We start from the raw sequence: 23,135 nt of genomic DNA, 5'->3' as shown, positions 1-23,135 counted from the left end.
CCCCGCCTGCCTGCCTAAAGGAGAAGGGCCGCTGCGCTGCCCGCAGCGACCCGGAAGTGGATGGCTGGCCGGCCGGCCAATCCCAGCGCGGCCGGCCGGAAGCCCCGCCCCGCAGCCCGAGGGAAGGAGAGAGGCTGCCCGGGTGAGGAGAGAGGAAGCGTGGCGGCGAGGAAGAAGATGGGCGGTGAACAGGGCTCCCGTGTGTCGAGGGAGCCCTGCCACGAGAGAAGGAGAGAAGCCGCCGCGTAGAGGAGAGGAGAACCGGTGAGCGCCTGACCGCCGGTGAGTGGGGCTCTGATCGAGGCGGTTGGGGGGGTGTGTCGGGCACGCTTTCGGTGCCGCCCCCGTGACCTGGGCCCTGTCCTCCCTTTCTGCTGCCCCAGCAGGGCAGCACTTGGTGTTCAGAGTCCCCCGAGAGGGACTCCAACAGAGTGGGTGCTTGGGCGGTCCCGGTTGGCAGTGGGTCACCCCAACGCGAGTAGGAAGCCATGAAGGCTTCATGGGCGGCCCCGGTTGGCAGTGGGTCGCCCCAACGTGCACGCAGCCCGGAGAGGCTCCCCACCCCATTTTTCGTATTTAGAGCCCTGAGAGGCTCTGGGGGCATTTTGAGAAATTAGAGTCCCCCGTAGGGGACTCCACCGTGAACAGCGCAGAGTCAGGGCGGCCCCAGTTGGCAGCGGGTCGCCCCAACGTTGTCCAGAGCCATGAGAAGGCTCGAGGGGGCATTGTTTGCAGAGCCTGAGGGCTCCAACGTTTGGCCACAGTGTTTGTTTTAGAGCCTGTGTGGCTCCAGCATGGCGCAGTTTGCGCCCAAGGGTCAGTGAGGACCCTGTTGCAGTTTATTTTATTGCGATGCCCAGGTGCCCAGCACTTTGTGGGCACCTGCCACGTTTAGGCTTTTTGTACTTTGGACTGGCGCTGCATGGCAGCGCGCCCTGACATTCTGGACACAGGGCTCTTAGTCCTTATATTAGATGGGGCTGGAATGTGAGTTTTGCGCAATTGTATGGTTATTGCACCTCTGAATGTGTTTTCTTGCATCATGTGTTATTCCTGCACCTCTGAAGGTTTTTAGGCCTCATGTGATTTTTGCGCTATTGACTTATGTTATGGCACCTCTGAATGTTTATGCATTATGTGTCTTCCTTTCCATGCGCTGCACCTCTGAATGGTTAGTCATCATGTGTCTTCTTGCGCTGCACCCCTGAATGTATTTTATTGCATCATGTGCTCTATTCTTAACACCTCTGAATGTTTATGGCATCATGTGTTTCTCTTTATTACTCCTCTGAATGTGTTTATGCATCATGGGTAAGGTGTTCTGGTTTATGCCCCTAAATGTGTTTATTCTTAGGTGGTTGTCTTTATTACTCCTCTGAATGTAGGTTATTGCATCATGGGTAATGTATTCCTTTCCTAGACCCCTAAACGCTGAGTGATACTTAGGTGGTTGTCTTTTCTACTCCTCTGAATGTAGGTTTATTGCATCATGAGTAATGTATTCTTTCTTAGTCCCCTATATGCTGTGTGATACTTAGGTGGTTCTGCTTTCTTAGTACAGGTGGTCCTAGTAAGGTCCTGGTTCCTGTTACCAGTGGTTACTGGTTGTTATCTTTGATTATTATTTTATATTCTACATTTTATCTAGAAGTGCTATATCTGAATATGACAGTGGCCCTTGTGGCCCTGTCTTGTGTACATAATCCCTGTGAATATTGCCCGTGCCAGTTGGCACAATGTATATGTGTGATTTTATCTGATATGTTTTTACAATACAAAAGTTATTTTTATAATAACCTTGTGTGGAGTCTCTTCTGTGGTGTGCCTAGTATGTTGTTGCTGTTGTGCGCTGGCGCAAATGCTTTACACATTGCCTCCGAGTTTAGCCTTACTGCTTGAGCCAAGCTACCAAGGGGGTGAGCAGAGGTTATCTTGGCGTGTGACTCCCTTGCCCTGACTAGAATGGTGGTTTCTGCCTGGCTATGGCGTCAGCCTTAGCCTACCAGAAATAGCCAGTTCTAACAGCATGCATTTTAGGAATATGCTAAAGCTACTGTTTTTTATCTGAACTGCTTATGTTCATCTAATTAGCAATATGGTAGAAATGTATCTACTATTTACTATATTGGTACAAGCAATATCTTTTGTATGCTTCTGTCTCCCTATTGTCGCAGCACATATGTTTTACACAAGGCTGTTGCTGGACCAACAAATTCTTATTAAAATGTCCTAATCGCCATCCTGTGTATTTCTGAGGGAAAGCAAACATGAGTTCTTGAGTGAAATCTACTGTACTCTTTCCAATGATCCCAGAGGAATCAGGGTTGGCATGTTCAGGGGCTGGAAGAGACTACCTATAGCACTGTATAATACAAGGGGGTGATAATAGCACTGTAGAGCTTGCTGGTCTAACAGCTGACATACCTTGTGTGGTGTCCAGAAGCGTTTGGGACACCAAGCTCTCATTTTAGGTCATCCAAAACACGCAGGTCCGGGGGGACTCGTAGGAACTATATGACAGGAGTAGGTGTATCCACCTTCCCACTTAGTCCACAAGCTTGAAAATAGCTTTTCCATAGTCATATTCGATCACTAAATCTGGGTCTGTAGGGACCCACATCCTTTAATATTTAACTGGTTCTGTATTCCAATCCAGTGGAAAGTCCAAGTGGTATTTCAATGTGGCTTGAGTGAGGGAGAAAATAGTGGATTTTTACCAATTAATATTTAAGCCAGAATAACGCTCATATTGAATATAATCCCTTATAACTGCTGCTAGTCTGGTATGCAGATCTTTAAAATAGAGCATGTATCATTTGCATTGAGCAATATAGCAAGTGGGTTTTGATGAAAGTGGAATGCAGCCGCTGCTTGTCGCTGCCTTATTATGCACGTCAAGGGCTCCTTGGCTAGTGCAAATAGGATCCTGGATAATGGGCACCCATGCCTCTTGAGAAAGTCAGCGGATCAGACATAACACCATTGATCCTTAGTCAGGCCTTTGGGGCTGTGTACAGAAGCCATATCCACCGGAGAATCATTTGGAGGATCCACACTGCAGGACTGCCAACATTTATGTCCATTCTATAGAATCAAATGCCTTGGTGGCGTCCAACAGCATAGCCATGGCTTGCATTAAAGGGTCTAGATGGAGAAGCAATGCAAAAATAGTAGGTAAGCTATGAGCTTGAATCTGGTGGGAATGAAACCAGACTGGTTTGGTATCACCATATTAGTAAGTAGGGGTTGGAGTCTAGTGGCTAATGTTTTGGTCAATATTTTAGAGTCTATATTAATTAACTTCGGTAGTCTGTAAGAATCACAGTTCTCAGGCAACTTGTCTGGCTTAAGTAGGGTAATGATGAGGGCATCTCTGAGGGAGGGGGCAACGCCTGTTTAGCATATGCCTCTTCATAGACATCAGATACATATTGGGAAAATATATCCACAAATTCTTAATAACATTTGCCAGTAAGGCCATCCATGCCAGGAGCCTAGCCATTGGGCAAGGTGCAGATAGCCTCTCTCACCTCATCAACTGTACTCCCACTATCCCAGCTAGAGCCATGCCAGCAATACACCCTCTAGATAACTAGCGCGCTCTGCCCCTGAATCCGAGCTACGTTGCTGATATAATGTAGAGTAAAGGTTTTTAAACGTAGTCAATATGGCTGGAGTGTCATGGACACTTGAGCCCTCTGGCGTGTTCACATGTGTTATATTGGAATGAGCCCATGGCTCCTTGGGCTTGGCCACCAGGTTTCTGTATGGTCTGCCGCCCTCTCCATAGGCACTTGCTACATTGCACTTGGAGAGATGCAAAAAGCAAGGTATATCCTGTTCTAATAACAAGAGTCAATAAAGTTCTTCAATGAGTCACAAAAAAGGATGGTCTTCATGTCTTCCTTTATTGCAATGTTGTTCTTCTTAAAACAATCTAGCCGCCAACACGTGTTTCGTCTTTGGTGATATAGACCATAGGCTTCTTCATGGCTAGAACATCATTTTACACATAATCAAGAACAATCACAATGCACAAATGAAGTACAACAACATTGCTCCAAGCATGTGTCCCTATTGTGATAAAGTAAGTCGAAAGCAAAAACCCATCAGTAAGTGGCTAAAAGAAACCAATTAGAAAGTGTTTGACCCTTATGTCAAAAGAAAGGTCAAACCATGAAGCAACACTACAAAAGACACCAAATGACAATTAAGTGTCTAGTGAGTGGCAATAGCGTGATAAGAAAAGGATTTCAAAATACTAAGGCAAATCCAGTATTGTCTACAACAATCACCAATCAGAATCGTGATACCCAGGAAGAAGATAGAGAATCAAAGAGAACCAGAAATATTCAGCCTCATATTGAAAGAAAAATCTGAATACATGTGTCATGAAAACCAAAGAGTCTAATCATGAGCATAAAAGAAAAGGGAAAAGAGTAAAAAAAACACAGTTACAGTAAGTGGCCATTTATCCTGTCTGCAAGAGTAGGACAAGAGACTGGCTCCACCGAACAGCGGGTAAATCTTTCTACCTGAACACGATTCACAATTGGTTACCCATCTTCACGCCGTAGCTTCTACGAGAGAGGGGCTCCACTCTGTTCCTGATTAGCTATAGAATAACTAAAATGAGCACTGAACAAATAGCATGGGAACGCGCCAGGCTTAATTTCTTAAAGATGATACAGTAGGTTACATCCCATTTCCTCGTTGCAGTTGTGTCTCAAGTATCCCGACTGGGAGTAAATGCATAAGTGCACAGGTGATCATACTTTTCTTATGTCTTTGCCTCAAATAAATCCTCATATATGAAGTGTCGTTTTGCTTCCAACAGAAAATACCTTTTAAACGTGGTGAGAGCAACTGAGGACAGCTTTCCAAGGTGACTAGGGTACCAAGTGATGTACACTGATACATCAATTGACAATGTAGAGGGTGTGGCCAGTGTTCAATTGTGCTATAAGGGGGTGGTGTCTTGGATGTTGAGCATGCCAGCAAACAGGAGGGGAATGGGTGATGTTGTTATTTAATTGTGCTGGACGTTAACTAGTAAGTCCTTACTATTGGTTTTGTCTTAAGTTGCAGATCAATGCCATCCTCTAGTTGTTCTCTCTCACCCCCAGAACTACCTACGTGTTGGTGGTGTGGGCAGTGTCTGAGGACTATTCTAGTCCTAAATTTGAGTTGATATGAGGTGCTAATACTACACGGAGCAACTGCTCAAGTTCTGTCCTGGTTCCACTCACATTCTCAGTCAGCCCTTCATCTCTGTGACATAGGGCCCGATGTAGGTAAACTCCAATTTACCACTTATTAAATACCGAATCATACCGATTCGGTATTTGAGAAGTGGTAAATTGGAGAGGGGGAGATGTGGGTATTTCAGAATCGGTAAATACCGAATCTGTAAGATTCGGTATTTACCGATTCTGTAAATACCGAATCGGTATCCCCCATTGATTCCTATGGGCCTTGAAGCCCTTAGGAATCAAAGGGCTTTACCGAATCGGTATTTACCGATTCGGTAATTACCGATTTCTGCAAGGGTGCAGGGGGTGTCACTTTGACACCCCCTAGCACCCCCAATACAGGCTTGGGTGCCATGTGGCAGGCATACATGCCCTAGGGGCAGGTCTGCCTGCCACATGGCATAGGTGTGCATGCACACATGTGCATGCACACCGGAATCGGCATTTTACCATGAAGTTGTATTTCATGGTAAAATACCGATTCGGTAACACCTGTGGGACTCAGAAGAGTCCCACCTACATTAGGAATTTACCGAATCGGTAGAATTACAGAATCGGTATTTTACCGATTAGGTAATTTTACAGATTCGGTAAATGTGCAGTTACCTACATATGCCCTTGGAAACGGGCACCTACATACCAAATGGCCATTTACCGGTCGGAAACGGCCGAAATCGGCCGTTTCCGACCGGTATTAAGGCTCCTACATCGGGCCCCAAGTGATCTCTGTGATCTTAGGTCTTGTAGTGTCTTCTCTATTCTTGTTTTTAGCTATTCGTTTTAGGTCGAATCATGGGGAGTGAATACCTGCAGCCCACTGGGAGAGCACGCTGCCCAGCCAGGGACGCAGCCTGCTTTAGAATTCAAATAAAATAACGACAATATCCGCCATTACAATACTGTGAGCGGATGGCGTTTGCATTGCAAATGCTTGTTAAAAGTGGCAGCAAGGTGTAGGAAATTAATAAAGGGGTGACCTTCTGGACGATTTTGCGTCCATAGCATTTTAGACCTCGTGATATGCTATGGTTGTCTGACCCTTCTTTCTAGCCATGGTACATACCTATAAAAGTGAAGACACATATTAAGCCATCATTCCACCATGGTTTTGAAGGCCTTTTGATGCCTACATGGATGCAACGCTGTTGGATATCCTGTGCATGTATTCATGTTTAGGTTAGCATTCACTCACCACTTGGCTCCGTAGATTTGACCCGGCTGCGTATTATTATCATTATTGTTGGATTCAGCTTTTGTATTCCGCTTTAGAAATGCGATTTTATGGTTCTTTGCTTTTTGAGCCGTAGGCCTCGTTCCACTGCCATCTGCCAAACAGCAAGCCTTTTACTTTGTGCATTTTACAACTGATTATGCTGGCAGCATTATTGTTGGATTCTTTGTAGGCATTTTGTTTAAAAAATGTGCTTTAGAGATCTTGGATTGTTGATTAAGAAGCCTCGCTACTCTAATACCTGCATGGACAGCATGCACATCACTTCACTTTCAAAATGTTTATGATGTTATAGTATTGTTCTTAAGTTGCTGTTGTAGAAGATTTACTGCACATTTATGTTTTTTTAAAAATAACATTGAATAAAGATGTATATGGAGCAAGGATTCGCACGTAACGCGATTTGCTTGTTATCAGCCCTCTCGACATAACGTTAATATATTAATCAACATGTTTGTCTTATTAATATTGCATTACACAACATCTGGGGGCAGCTTGCATATGTGCTTTTACTAATGTTAATCCGCTTGCAATAAATGGCTGCTGCTACGCGGGATTTTCTACTGCGCATGCGTCTGTCATACTCACGTGACATGATGTATCTTTCACTTGGGGGGAAACTTTCGCTTCTGCGCACTAGATTTAAAATGGCTTTTCTGTGTAACCACATGCATGAAGCTTGCTCAGCTGCTTTTGCTAAGCTGTTCGTTCTGCTTAACCTTAATGCAATAGTTAAAAATAAAGTAATGGGAATAGAGTAGAGATAAGTGGTATACAGTACAATAATTTATTCTGTGTTTTAAAATTGTTTCTTTCTACTTTTCATGTATCGTAATTCTTGGGCCTGAGAGGTGCTCTTACTCCATCTTGAAAACTCACACTGCGCATGTTTGACTCTAAAGGAGAACTGAAGTCATCTAACCTTGAAGCAATGCCAAGTTACCGCGCACTGGAAGATGTGCATGAGAAAGCAAACTTTTGAACTTAAACGAAAGAGAATTTGTTAATATGTTATAACAATGTATTTGTTAAAAGAACATTAATTGTCGGGTGGAATAAAACATACGTGGGAAAATAATTTGATGGGCAGGAACGTTAATTTTAATATCATCATGAAAAGTTTCATTTTCGTATGGTGTGATGACCTCTCCTCATTCTTTGTCCAATCAAAATTGGGGAGCCTTACATTTGCAACATTGGGGGGTGGTACACTGACCTGAAAAATAGTATAACTAGGGTAGGCTTAGCTAGTTAATTTGTTCGACTTGTCCGAATAGCTGACCTGTCACTGACACAACGCACTCAATAGGTGACCGAGAGCAGAGGTGCTGCGAAGCACTCGGTCAGAATATTCGCTGACCCAATCAGGGTCTGAGAAGCTGAGGTGCTGGCAAAGCACTTTGACGGTGAAGTCGATAACCCAATCAGGGTTCTGGCTGGTAGCTGCAGAGAGGGAGTTGCCAGGCGTTGCAACTGAACAGCGGGTGCCGGTCTTAACCTTTGGTGATCCTGTCAAGATCCAAATTGGCTTTATCTGTCCTGATTCCGAATCTGCACCTGCTGGCCTACTGGCAACTGCATCTTTTGGGGTTTTCTGTCATTTAACTGACCCGTGGCCACGGTTGGTCTTCACACCATTCTAGGTCATTAAAAATCTGTGTGGGTTCATCATTGAATTCGTTTCCCTTCTCTTTACCCTTGATTACATATGTTCCCATTTCTTACCCTCCCTATAGAATAAATGCTCAAATTCATTTTGATTGCATATTGTGTTCCTTTTTTCTTACCCCCCCTTATTTTGCTAAATGATTGAAATCTGTTTAACACATCTATTGCATAGTTACATTCGGATTCTGATATTCATTATGGAGAGTCTTTTGGTGTTTAATCTTTGGATCATGACCATTTAAGAAATTTAGATAAAGAGTTTTAAACCTTCCAGAGTCTGTGGTTATTATATGAGTGCAAATGTTATTTTCCCTATTATGCTAACACCCTGATCCAATAGGTTTACAGGTACCAGCGACAAGGATTGGTAAGTCAATGGTATAGAATTTAGGAAATAGAAATAACTGGTAGTAGAGCAAAGGTTACCTGATTAAAATATGTGTTATTGATTATGGGCCCAGGTGAGTTTGGTAAATTTATAGTCGGGTGACCTGCACGCTCTATCAATGCAATGATGATGTCTAACTTTGGGTTATAGGTGGTGCTATTAGGAGGCATGCGCAGCAAAATATAGCATACTAGATAGTTTTGCTCGAATTACTATTACAAACTGAGATAATGGTTTCAGTTTGCAAACTAGAGAACTATGTTTTCATGCATTTGCAGCGCATCTCGAGCAGGGCTGGGGGCATGCTGTTGATGTGAACCAAATAACATATTGCAGAGGATAGCAAATTAGACTTTAAGAGACTGGTCACAGGAGCAGCAGTAGACCTCCTGTATTAGAGCAATGAGCAGCCTTTGAAGCAGCTTTAATATGTCAGCTGTAGTAGTTGTACAAAGAAGAAAACATTGTGTCCCATCACTACTCGCCGTTGACAGTTTTAGTGCATGAAAGATTTCAATCAAAAACAGCTTTTTTCGATTTTGTTTCTTAAAAACCATAAAAGCACAATAAAAAGAATAAAAAGTGACAAGCACATTTACATAAACATTAGTATTGTTCACCATCATTATTCTTTTTATACCAAATACATTAATATGATAAAAAGCAGTTCATAATATTTACATTGGAATATTAAACTCAGTCAGTAAATATGAAAAATTAATTCATGGTGTTCCTGTGTCTGATAATAGCTTTTAAAAATGACGACATAGCCAACATAATCAATTCATTCTAGTATTTGAAGCCTCAAAAATGCTGTTCTGCATTGTCTAAGTCCCCACTTCTTTAAGATAGACATTAAAAATGTTCTCCTTGGTAAATCATAAAATTTACAGAAGAGTATACAATGTAACATAGATTGTGTAGAAATATCGTTGCACGGGCATGGTAACAGATTTAAGACCATGGGTTTATCTCTGGGAATGTAACCATTCTATAAAAGGATCCGCCGCAGAAACGTGTTAATAGCATGCAAGATTAGCAACTTTGAACCTGTATCAAATAGGGTTGGATACCATTACATTGCAACATCAAATGATTCTCCATGACTGAGGTCTTTTATTTTTCGGACAGCCATTGCTTGTTCTCTAAGTAATTCAAACAAGTTACTTTCAAGTTTTTCCTTGATATACTTTCTAAACAGTTTGGAGAATCAAAATATTCAGGATGACCAATATCATACGATAGTTTTTTTACATATTTGATCCATAATATCCTTGCTACCCCCTCTAATTTGAGACAGTCCTTGATTACATCTCTATTAAAACTAGTCTCAGCAGAGGACCACACCTTGTGCCACCATAAAAGGGGATTAATTTTGATAATATCAGATAGGTAAGGCAGGTCGAGTTCCTTATGACATGCAAATGTAGCAGTAGAACCCGGGACAGCTAACAGATAGCGCAAGAACTCATTCTCACAGCGTTGAATTTTGTGAATGTTCGCTATACCCCAAATCCCCGCCCCATATGTCGCAGCAGATACACATTTGGATTTATAAATTTCCACTAGCTCCGGAACTGGTCGGCCCCCAATTTGTTTGAGAAATTACGAACTGCACCTATAGCTCTAGAAAAAGACAATTTTCTCACATTTACAGCTGATGACCATGAGCCCGACTTCACAAAATTAATACCCAGGTAAGAAAATCTGTCTGTCGTATCTATTTTTGTCTTTTCAATAAAATATTTACATGTATTGCCTTTTTTTATCCCACAACACATAGTAAAGGTTTTACTTGTATTTATTTTTAAGCCTCTATCTTGCATATAGGTCGTAAATTTGGTAACAGCACTTTGGAGGCCTATCTGTGTACGCGCCATGATAACTGCGTCATCTGCATATAGTAAAATGGGGACTGCGGTCTTCTCAATCAAAGGGTAATCCTGCCTGTCCTGAGCCAAATAAAAACCTACACTATTAATGTATAGGTTAAACACCCTTGTCTTACTCCCTTGTTTATGCTGAATTTAGATGTATATTCTCTCTGTTTCCCATACCGGACTCTCGCCCCCAATCCCCTGTATAACTCCTTAATAAATAGTAGCAAGTTCGGGTCAAAACCCATCTCTCTCAAGGTGCTCCAGAGTTTATCATGGTTTAAACAGTCAAAGGCTAAACTTAAGTCGACAAACGTTAAAAAAAGTTTTCCCTTTTTGCTAATACATATTTACCCTTGATTAGAGCAAGATTTAATCCCTGTTTAATCATTCCCAGTCCTGCCCTAAACCCGTATTGAAACTTCAAAAGTAAGCCCGTGTCTTCTACCCAAGATTGTAATTTATTTAACCCTCCCAGCGACTTTCATAAGTGAGTCCAATAATGAAATTGGACGATAGCAGTTAGGTTCATTTCTATCTCCCTTTTTGATGATGGTAACCACAATAGAGTCTAGCCAAGTGGGGATAAACCTATGTCTATTACAGCTATTCAAAACATCTGTTAGGAGCGGGCCCATAGCTCAGTGTTAGACTTGTATACGTCCACTGGCACACCATCTGGTCCTGGGGCTTTCCCTGAGGCACTCTCGTTAATGGCTATTAAAACTTCTTCACAGGAGATTTCGATGTTCAACGGGAGGGATGTAATGTGAACATTATCATCTTCCTCTACAGCAGCAATTCCCTCTCTCTGGGGTAAGATGTCAGCATTGTAGAGATCCTCAAAATAATTAACCCATTTATCTTCCGAAATTGCCTCATCGATAATATTGGTTTCCCTATCTATGAAAAAGGGTGCATTAACAGCCCTCCAGAAGCCCGTGTTATCCTTAGTTATACAGGCCTGCTCTAACGCCTGCCACTCTTCCATTTTTAACTGGATCTTACGCTTTTTAATTGCTAGTTGGTAGTCAATTCTGTCCAGTCTCACTTCTTCCCTACTTCTGGTCGCTTGTTTTAGGACCTTCATTAAATAAACATATGCCTTTCTACAATCCCTGTTGAACCAGCCCTTTGCCTTATTCATGCCCTGTTTCTGCGTCCCTGTGAGAAGATTTTGTGTTTCTTCTAAGATTCTAAGGAAGGCCTCGAAGACTAGTGCATTATCACCTGTCTGCGAGAGGCATGTTTTAAAATCCCGATATTTGTTTTTTACTAGGGTTTCAAGAAAAACCATGGGGCCCACTTTGGTCAAGTTTATAGTATATCCATTTATACTAGCAAGATTTATTTTGTAATTATATGTTGTTTCTATTGCTTTGAAGTTTTTTTACCCCCTGCAAGCAAAAATGTAGCCTGATCGGGTGATAATCACTCATCGCTATTTCGCATGTTTCACAAGTATAAACATTGCAAGAATACCTTTTTGACATAGGGGCAAACTCAATTACTGAGTTACACCCCCTCCCGATAAGGGTTGGCTCAAAGGATACAGGGGGTATTCATAGTTTGTTAGCATAGCCCAAATCAAATTGAAACATTATTTCATTCAGCAAGTCCCCCACAATAGTATGGAAAAAATGTGTTAGAGGGTCTTCTTTATCTTTGCCGATGCCACAGATATCCAAATGGCTGTATGGGCATAGAGAACAGTTAAAATCACCAGCACATATTAGGCACATATCCCCCGGCCAATGTTCTTGTATGTTTTTCAGGGTTTGACATAATTCTCCTAGTACCTTATTGGTTTCAGTTTTCAGAATGTTATTATAAAAATGTATTAGAACTGTTCCCTTCTTGCCCCCAATGCTTACTGACATTATCTGATGGTATTCAGATCCATTCTCAAGTTTCACTACCAGTTCACCCACCAGGTTAGACACATAGGTACATAATCCCCCTTTATTACATCCCATTGTACTAAGACTGGCAGGGGTATGGAAAGTATGTTAGCTATTTATATGTGATGCCTCAATTGCCCATGATTCTTGCAGGCAGATGATAGAATAATCCTTTATGAATGTTATCCAAAAGGGGTCTGTCACCTTGGATGCAAGCCCAGCAGTATTCCACGATAGCATCTTAAAAATATTACCCGTTTCTGAGATCCCAGATGTTGACCTTGAATCTATTGAAATAGTAATATCTCCTCGTGTGCTCCCTATCTCACTCTGGGAAACTCCTCTAGTAGGTCTGTGTTCACTTGCATGTTGTTTACTCTCAAGGGTCACATCCAAGTCTCGTCTATCTATAACTGCAAGAGACCCAGAGTTATTATCAGTAGTCGTAGATGTTTCAGGTATAAAATCCCCCTTACTAGGTATAGAATTATTAGATTTAGCAACAGCTAAAAGATACCCTACCTCCTGACAGGTATCAACTATGGTATCTCTGGATCTATCTATAGGCCCGACACATCACTTCGCTCTAACTGTTGTCTCGTGACCTCAGCCCCCATATCCGGAATAATATCGCTCTGCTGGTTAGACCTGGTTGGAATTAGTCAGTCCACCATGTCAAGCACACTGAATCTTTTGCTAAGAGGGATACTAGACACAAAACCAGAACCATCTAGCCCGGTTCTGTTACTGACATAGCCGTGCAAAAATCCCCTTTCGCATGTCTTTCCCTGTAAACCAAAGTTCTCCATTTGCGTTGGAGGGGTATAGAAATAGCTAAGGTCAAATATCTGAATACTAATTCTCGTGGTGTGGAAGGGCCTCTCACAATTGTGGCGCACTACCCGACTATCTCTAAAGTTGATGGCTATGCAGTTACCGGCTATGTCTTTCGTTCTCCGACCCACCCAGCTCACTCTGCGTGCAAACAGAATTTGACTATGCATAAAAGGGGGAGGGGTCTGTTGATATTCAGCCAGTGGATTGTTTTATTCTTTAACTCAGTGTATGATTCAGCACAGCCCTTATCTAAATCTACAAACGTAGGTGCGGACTCCAGAGGTAAATCAATATGTGGCAACATGCTCTTATGATCTTTGGTATTATATGGTACCTTCCCACCCCACCCCACCTCCCTGCAAGGTTTTGGCCATACCCTCTTTCAGTGAGTGATGTTCTATAGTCTTGCCCTTTGCGGAATCCAAAATTCCCTGTGGATCTGCACCACCCTTATCACTAAGCCTAGCTCCAGCATTCCCCCGGGAAGTGCCTTCCATTGGATCGGAAACCGACAAATGGGGGATCAAATTATTGTCAGGAATGCTCCTAGGTCCATTTATCGACAATTCCTTATCATGGACACTCTTTGGCAGGTTCTTCTTGAAGCTCTCAAGATTGGTTGTGGTCATTTGTTCAAATTTCGCTAGTCTGTCCTCAATTGACAGCAGCCTAGCAAGAATAGGCTGTATGTAAGATGTGATAAGACCACCTACTTTTAAACAGAAACCCTCGTTCATCGTGGTCAGAGAACCGGCTGAAGACATCATGGATGGAGAACTTGGTGCAGCTGTAGTCACACATGGAGGTCCAGGGGTAATAGGTGCAGTGCATGCCAGTTCATACCCCCTGCCGGTTCTCCAGTCATGAGGAAATATAGTGCTAAACAACTGCTGGGTTTAAGGCAGGGGGTTGGAGAGAAGTGTGGCCATAGTATAACGCTGTCCTTCGAACAAAAACGATGTAATTACTGTCCATTTACTCTGGCTCAGCAGTGCAGTGCGACAAATGCTATAGAGAGAATGAGACTGTGACTTATTAACTGTAGATCCTTAGGGAAGCATAAAATGGAGGTTCACGATTTACTGATAGATGGACTGTTGGATGCCTTGTTCCTAACAGAAACATGGCTGAATGTAGACTCTGCACCTGATATAATAGATGCACTACCACCAGGTTATGACATCAATAGGATTGACAAACCCATGGGGCGGGGAGGCGGACGAGCCATAATTTTCAAATCAGAAATATTTTGCACTTTGGAGTTGGCTGACATTAAGGAGAGCGAAGCGAGCTTCTTCTCTATCATAGGCCTGGACAGTCAGGTCCTGAAAGGGTTCTTAGTCTACAGGCCCACGGGTCCAGGGACCAGATTCACGGAAAGCCTGATAGACTATTTGGTACATCCAGCCCTAAAATATGAGAGGCTGCTACTTTTAGGGGATCTAAATTTCCATTTTGATGAGCATACAACACAGAAGCTCTGGAGATCCGTAACGAGTTAGCAGCGATGCAAATGACTCTTAAATCAGATCTCCCCACCCATGGTCAAGGCCACTTATTAGATCCTATCTTCTCCAACTGGGAGTTGTTGGTCGTCGATCCCCCAGTGCCTGTGGTGTGGTCGGATCACTGCCAGATTCCTTTCCAGATAGTGCCACAGAGGGGGAGAGTACATAAGGCGGATTATATAACTAGATGCAGGAAATGGGTAGGCTTCTCCAGAGTTAAATTTGACGATTTTCTGGAACAGGGTGGACCCCGAGTGGGTCCAGAGATCGAGGTGGCATGCGAAGCGCTTGGCAGCCGCATCTCACAAGCGCTGGACCAAAAACAGACCCTAGAGTCAAACTCCAGGGTCTGTTCTCAGGCGCGTTGAGCGGGTCATGACGGAACCGCTCCATCATCAGCACAAAGCTACCGCGGCTGATGACGGAGCGGTTCCGTCATCAGCATGGAACCAGTTAAGGAAGTTGCCTCTCTGTCCAGCACCACCACACCTTTGAAAGGTTTGGTGGAATCCTGTGATCGGGTGGCACAATTCTTCGTGGGTAAAGTGGGGAAAATGTGTTCCTCATTTCCAATGGAGGCTAGAACAGATGGCACGGCAGAAGAGGCCACTGTAAAATCTAATGGAACAGAGTTACTAGTATCCTTTAGTACTCCCCAGCAGGATATCCTAATTGATATAGCGTCCAAAATTAAATCAGGCTCCCCAAATGACCCGGCGCCCCCGAGAATACTTAGGGAAAGTATAAATACGCTGGAACCCCACATACGCCATCTCCTGGATCTATCATTTGGATCGGGGAGTGTCCCGTCAGCCTGGAAAGAGGCAGTGGTTCTCCCTCTCAAGATAAAACCTAACATTAGTGCGGAGCAGTTAGATATCCTGCGTCCAATCTCTCTCCTCCCCCATTTCTCCAAAATTGCGGAGAAAGTTGTTAATAAGCAACTGACAGAACACATCGAAACATGTAAACATCTTCACCCAACCCTATCAGGCTTCCGGGCTTCCTACTCGACTGAATCCACCTTACTCCTGTCAACAATAATCATACGCAAGTTGGTGGATGAAGGCCACACCACAGCGCAGATCCTTCTGGATTTAAGCGCCGCTTCAACACTGTAGCACATCACATCTTGCTGCAGTGTCTGAAAAAAGGGGGACTGAGAGGAAGAGCTCTGGAGTGGCTGGAATCGTTCCTCCAGAATCGCAGCTTTCAAGTAGCCCAGGGACCACACTGGTTGAAGAGTATTAGGCTAAATCAGGGAGTGCCCCAAGGGTCTAGCTTGAGCCCCACCCTTTTTAATCTCTATTTATTTATTTATGACATTTATTGAGCGCGAACGAATACCCGTAGGCGTCTCGGCGCTAGACTATTCAGCTATCTCTCCCCAAGATATTGATAACTTCGGAAGATCGCTGGGCAGTGTCACTGGTTAAACAGCCAGGTTTTTAGTCTCTTCCGAAACTGCAAAAGTGAGGGGCTGGTTCTGATATGTTGTGGGAGGGTATTCCATATCTTAGGGGCCGCAACTGAAAATCGGCGGTCACCCCAGGAGACTGTTTTGGAACGGGGAACCGCTAATTGGTTGAGAGTTATGGATCGAAGCTGTCTGACCGGTTTATACGGTATAAGCTGGTCCTTGAGGGGGCATGGTCCTTGATCGTGAAGTGCCTTGTAGAGTATGCAGAGTGATTTAAACTTGATCCTGTTTTGGATCGTCAACCAGTGGTATGTCCTTATAGTATCAGAAATGGGTGCAAACTTGGGTGTTCTAGACAGCAGACGTGCTGCTGCATTCTGTATTGTCTGCAGTTTTTTTGTTACCCTGGCTTGGGCATTTAGAAAAATTGCATTACAGTAGTCTAAGGATGAAAGTACTAAGGAACTGACCAGTGTTTTGGCAGCAGCATCCAGTAGAAAAGGGATGATTTTCCTTATCATTCTAAGTTTATGATGGGCTGTGGCTGCAACTTTGTTCGCATGTGCCATGAAGTTGAGATGATCATCAAAAGTTACTCCCAAATTCCTAACCTTAGGGGTCGGGCTAGGAGGGATGCCGAAGGCTGGTGGCCACCAGGATGCAGACCAAATCGGGGAGAGGGGTCCAAAGATGACCACCGCCGTTTTATCGGAGTTGAGCTTCAGGCAGTTACCTGCCATCCACTCTCCAATAGCCATCATTCCATTTTGGAAGCGCTCTGCCACCTCCAGCCCATCACCTTTAATGGCCAACACCAGTTGCGTGTCATCAGCATATGAGGTTAGGCTCATCCCGTATACTTTGATCACACAAGCAAGGTCCGACACATAGATGTTAAATAGTGTCGGACTAAGGGATGAGCCTTGAGGAACCCCACACGGTAGTGACAGCTTGGCCGATTGGTATGGCCCCAGTGTGACCACCTGCGTTCTATCGGCCAGGAAGGAGGAGAGCAAGTCTCTCTCAGTGTGGTGAATGCCCATCCTTCCGACACGGTCCACCAAGATCTTGTGGTCGACCGTGTCGAAAGCTGCAGAGAGATCTAACAATACAAGTAATGCTGTCCCTCCCTGGTCACGGATGATTCTGATGTCTTCTGCTGCTTTGATAAGGGCGGTTTCCGTACCGTGATACTTACGGAAACCAAACTGTGTGTCATCCAATAGATGATGTTTCTCTATACACTCTAATAGCTGCTGGTTCATGGCTTTTTCCGCCACTTTAGCTAGGAAAGGGAGGCTTGCTAAGGGCCTATAATTCTTTAGTTCCTCCTCATCTAAACTGGGTTTCTTCAGCAGGGGTTTAACCAGTGTGTTTTTTAAGGAATCTGGATATGTCCCTGGACTCAGTATTGTGTTGCAAACATGAGTGATGACCGGAACAGTAGTGTCCATCACCATAGAAAGAACTGAGGAAGGGCAAGGGTCCAGATCCGATCCCGTTTTAATAGACGTGATAATGATTTTTGTTTGATCAGTAGTAAGAGCCTTAAAACTAGACAAGGTGTTTCCTGAGGGAATGTGAGAGGGAGGGGCTCTAGTGATGTTGGTTTTTGAAGTAAAAGCTTGGTATATGTCGTTGACCTTGGAGAAAAAGAACTCGGACAATGCGTCGCAGAGTGATTGTGACGGGGACGGATTAAGATCTGGAGCATTACCAGATAAGGTTTTAGTGATGTCATATAGTTGCCTACTGGAGTTTTTAGCATTTTTCAATTTGTTCCGAAAAAAGTGTTTTTTTGGCTACAATAATCATAGTTTTGTAAGTGGCCAATGATTCTTTAGATTTGATCTTACTTTCGGTGTCATAGGTTCTACGCCAGTGCCTTTCCCTATTCCTACTTAATTGTTTTTGGGTTCTTAATTCCTCTGTATACCACGGAGCGGTCGGTGTGCTTCTATTCCTGGAATGGAGTTTAGTGGGTACTAGGTGATTCGTGGCATCACCTAGCCATTCATGGAATTGACGAGTAGCGGTTTTGGGCAAGTCTTGTCCAGAATTTTTTTTAGTTCAGTATGGTTTATATTCTTCCATCTCTACGTAGCACCAATAGCAGAGATTACTGAAAGGTTTGGGGTGCAAGTAGTAACCTATGCTTAATGACACCCAACTTGTGATGTCTCTTGCCCAGTCAGATGGGGCAGCAGCCAATAACTTCTCGATGTGCTTACAAACTACAGCGTCCTGGATGGCCAATAATTGCTTGAAATTAAAAGGAAGCAAGACAGAGGTGCTGGTGGTGGTAAATGCACCGTCTGTGTGGACATCGGCATGGTGGCCGCAGGTACTGGGGCCTCTACCTTCTCCCAGCGAACAAGTCTGGAATTTGGGTATCTGGCTAGATAGCAAAATCTCCTTCGAGCACCATACTAGACGTGTGGCAGGACAGTGCTTCTGTATCCTGAGAAATATTCGGAAAACACTTGACCCACTCCCCATTGTGGCTAGGAAAACCCTGGTCCATGCACTTGTTACATCTAGCTTGGATTATGGGAACGTCCTGTACCTGGGAGCCAATGTCAGATGTATCACCAGGCTTCAGCGTATACAGAATGCGGCTGCCTCCATGATCTAGATGTTGCCCAAAAGAGCGTCAGCTAAGAAAGCCCTGCAATCTCTTCACTGGCTGTAGATTAAAGAACGGGTGCTCTATAAAACCCTGCTGATTAGCCATCGCATCATGCAGGGGGAGGGGCCATCTTATCTTTTGGAACTGCTGAGCCCGTATTTCCCGGGGTGCAAGTTGAGATCTTCCGGGAAAGGGCTGATGAAGGTTCCTAAGTTTAGAAGAGCTTGGATGGGTGGGCACTCCTTCCGAGTGCAAGCTGCTCAACACTGGAACAGACTTCCACCCGAAATGCGATTAGAGACTTCGGAACGCTTTTTCCGGAAACAACTGAAAACCTACATCTTCCCTCTGGTCAGAGAGTGAGGAGGCTCACATGTGAGGAACTAGAGGGGAAGACATGCCTGACTAACTGTTGCTAGCCACATCATAGTGCGGGGACACACTGGCCTCAGTGTAACCTATCCTTCTCAATCCAAATAATCTGACTAACATATTCACTACTCAAATTACTTTCATATTTTTCACTATACTAATTCACCACTAATCTCTTATGGGTTCTGAAGTTGCGTGCTACTCACCGAAAAAGAAACCAATAACAAACGAAAAAACTTCAAACCCCCCATTAGGAGTAGCAAGTGCTATATACCTAATTTACTGCATAGCTAAATACTTACAAGGTCCCAAAAGCGAGACCGTTTGCATTGCAAATGCTTGTTCCTAGTAGTGAAGAGTTTATAACTGGTTCTAAACATGGAAAATACTTTTGGGGTTTTTGCACATAGTTCAAAAAGATTAAACGATGCCTATTACTTTACCTTTTTTATTCATAAATGCAGCATTTAATTCTAAATTGCAAGTAATGGTTACCCAAGAACGCAATATGTAAAACAATGGCAACATTCAAATGTTATCTCGTTATATTCAGTTATAAATCTGCATGCCAGAGACGAGATAAATTGAAAAACCTAGGAAAGATTTAAAGTAGGCAAATAAGCAAGGAGCGTGATGTCATTGTCACTTACTGCACAGTCCTTTGTCACAATGATCCGGGCATTTCTCGCAGGGCTTTGCTGACTCATAGGGCTTCTTGATCTGATTCGCCTCGTTTCCACTGAAATTGTGCAACAGGCAAAGGAGAAAATACACTTAACATAGAAATATGCAAACGTTGATCACCCTTTATCCCCATTATAACAGAAGATTTACATTCAAGTGTATCTTCCTCGGATACTGACTTTATACTTTTCCTATATCTTTAGATGCAGCAGAAGTAGCCTCGAAATATAGCTGTGAAAAGTCTTTTCTCACTCGGTTTGAGCAAAAGCGTCAAAAGGGGGTGATGGATGGATGTATCAGATAGCATTGACAGTCAATGTGTTACTAGTCAGTAATCGGAGAATAACACAATTCCACAGTTAAATATAGTGAAATGGTGCTTAAAAAAAAAAAAAAGTACAGAGCCCCCATCCCCCTAAATTTATAACTCACCCACATGTACATAGAGTCATAGAACTGTGGAGGTTTCAGAGCCCCAGCTGTCTCTACTGTTGGAGGATGTGGCATCTCTGCCAGGGCTGCCGGCTTTGGAGCTGGAGAACCTGTTTCCAGTCTCGGGGTCTGCTCAACATCCTGTGTTTCTTGGCAAATCACTTAACCTCCCCGTGCCTACCAAAAACAAGCATTGGCATAGGCAATAGCTCTCGCCTTCGGGACCTTATGTGTTTAGCCAGAACTATGTTGTAGAGCATTGTGAGCATTGTGGCTGCTGTGCATCATGTTGAAAAGTTATAATAAAAAGTGTTAAGCATTTTTGTTTCCTTTATACAAACCAAGCTGACATTATATACAACTGAACAACCTGATTAAAAAAAGATTTTAACATAAAAATGTCTTCTAGTTTTTTTGTACTTGCACTGGTGGCAAATTCTTCCTGCCTGTTGTCATCCTTGTTTGTTATAATTTTTTTGTTATGGGTAGTGGGACATAAATAATGGGGGAGTGGAGGTTGGAAAACAGTAATTTGATTAGAACACAAGCAGCAGACGGACACTAGGGGAGAATCAACAGATGCCAGATTTCGAGGGCAGACTGACATGATGCTTAGGTGATGCTTAGGTGGCGCGCTGATGCAAAATGGTGGTGGTGCCACTATATGGTGTGGATTGGAGGTACCTTGTGAATTGTGGAGTTGTGGAGTTGAAATATGTTGTTTGGTGTGTAATTATGTGGTGTGTATTCGAAATGTGTGGAGTTAAATTGTGTGGCCTGGAACTGTGGTGTTGAGTGAAATTATGCTTAGTGAAATTGTGTCATGGTGTGGAGTGCAATTATGTTGATTGGTGATATGTGGCATAGAGTGCATTTATGTGTAGTGTATTTATGTTGCATTGAGTACAGTACAATTATGTGGTGTGTTAATATGTGGCAGTGAGTGGTATTATGTGTAGTGTATTTATGTTGCATTGAGTAGAGTGTAATGATGTGGTACTGAGTGGTATGTGGAGTGTATTTATGTTGCATTGAGTAGAGTGTAATTATGTGGCTTGTGCAGTGTATTTATGTTGCATTGAGTAGAGTGTATCTATGTGGTGTGAAATGATGTGGCACAGTGGTATTAAGTGGAGTGTATTAATGTTGCATTGAATAGAGTGTAATAATATGGCGTGTAATTATGTGGTACTGAGTGGTATTATTTTGAGTGTATTTATGTTGCATTGAGTAGTGTAATTATGTGACATGTAATTATGTGCTACGGAGTGGTATTATGTGGAGTGTATTTACGTTTCATTGAGTAGAGTGTAATTATGTGGTGTGTAATTATGTGGCAATGAGTGGTATTATGTGTAGTGTATTTGTGTTGCATTGAATATAGTGTAATTGTGACGTGTGATTATATGGTACTGAGTGGTGTTATGTGGGGTGTATTTATGTTGCAGTGGGTAGAGTGTAATTATGTGGCGTGTTATTACGTGGCACTGAGTGGTATAATATGGAGTGTATTTATGTTGCATTGAGTAGTGTGTAATTATGTGGCATGTAATTAAAAAAGAAGCCCTTTGCAAATCCAAAATCCCTCAGAACAAGTGTTGCCTTGCACGACCTACATAGGCCCTAGGGTTGGGGGACACACACCATTATGGCCAGACGAAGGGTCACCTTCAACTAATATTTGCCATTCATTTTTAAGGCTGTTCTCACCATCCAACATCTGAACAATCCAAGTGAGGGAAGAACTTCAGGCCCTCAATTTACCCAATGCGGAGTCAATAAAATAAACAAGTATGTCTAAGGGCAGTATGTAGACATTAACAATTAGCGTTCGTGTCATGCCTCAGCAGTACTAAAGGTTGCTGTGTCACAGAACAGTGAGGTGGAGTAGATAGATGACATACATTTAATAAGAGTTTGAACCTTTATCTGGTTGGACTCATAACGCAATGTCAAAGGGTGCAGGTGAGTTCGCCCAACACCTCTGCATCGGTCTTCCATTTGAGGTCGTCTAGAATAGATACAATCCTATGTGAATCCCACAGAGGGTAGAAATGTTTACCGTGGGTCTCAAGCGTTCTCAGTTTTTGACATTCACTTGATCAGTTCCAGGTAGGTCGGCATAGGGCTGTAAATCTTTCAAATGCCCAAAGGTGAGCAAAAGGGCCAGGAGGCAGTCGTTTGGCTGGATGAAAACAAGCAGTAAGAATGACTATGAAATCTACAGCATCGTCGCGCTACCTTGTAGAAAAGTTCCCATCAAGGAGGAGGTGCCCTTTGCACACAGGGCAACAGGTGCCATCCGGGAGCTACGGGTTACTTTACAGGGTCGCCACATTTAGGGTGTTCAAGCACTTCTCGGAAGTTAGATGTGGACTGCTAGGTATGGTATTGGGAGAGGTTATCTTATGTCTGCTAATCCCTCAGACTGATGACGCAAGCATCTGCTTTCAAAAACAGAATTCCATTTTTCGGGATATGAAGGACCGGAGTTGTTTCTGCCTTCATGGTGCAATCACCCATATGGAGGTTTACACTGGAGTGATCCATCCATAAGAGAGTAATAGGCAGTCACCTACGACACAAGCTAACTGGGTCGCCATAAATATATATCTATATATAGAATCCAGCTTCAGAAATTTAAATAGACACAAAAACGGGGGCACGTACTGCATGGTGTGCTTATGCCGACAATAGCTGGCTGCGAGTCTAACACTAACCCTGCAACTACATCGGAGAAACCGGCCCCTTCGATTTCGGCCTGTTGCACACAGAGTTTAGAAATAGTTGTATTTTAATTAACTCTGTATGCTAAAAGAGAAGCGCTCAGCAAGGTGCGTGCGCTCGGTTTGAAAGACTAGTGCTGCCATTGGAGATAGGGTTCATTAACATGCACCAATGTGTGGGCTACACATAAAAGCAGTGAGTGGAGCAGC

At 43.3% G+C, this 23,135-nt stretch overlaps 1 protein-coding gene across 1 annotated transcript in view; it reads right to left on the bottom strand.

Annotated features, from left to right (window-relative positions):
* LOC147706967 (cysteine-rich venom protein-like) overlaps positions 1 to 23,135 on the bottom strand; it is a 257,680-nt gene that overhangs the window by 35,929 nt on the left and 198,616 nt on the right. Inside the window, exon 6 of the mRNA XM_086925152.1 lies at positions 19,734 to 19,822. Within this exon, the coding sequence (XP_086781278.1) occupies positions 19,734 to 19,822 (89 nt within the window). The remainder of the gene's footprint in view (positions 1 to 19,733; positions 19,823 to 23,135) is intronic.

Source organism: Lissotriton vulgaris, chromosome 6 (assembly GCF_964263255.1).
Source record: "Lissotriton vulgaris chromosome 6, aLisVul1.2, whole genome shotgun sequence".
NCBI classification, from domain to species: domain Eukaryota; kingdom Metazoa; phylum Chordata; class Amphibia; order Caudata; family Salamandridae; genus Lissotriton; species Lissotriton vulgaris.
This window is presented reverse-complemented; position numbering and strand designations above follow the sequence as displayed.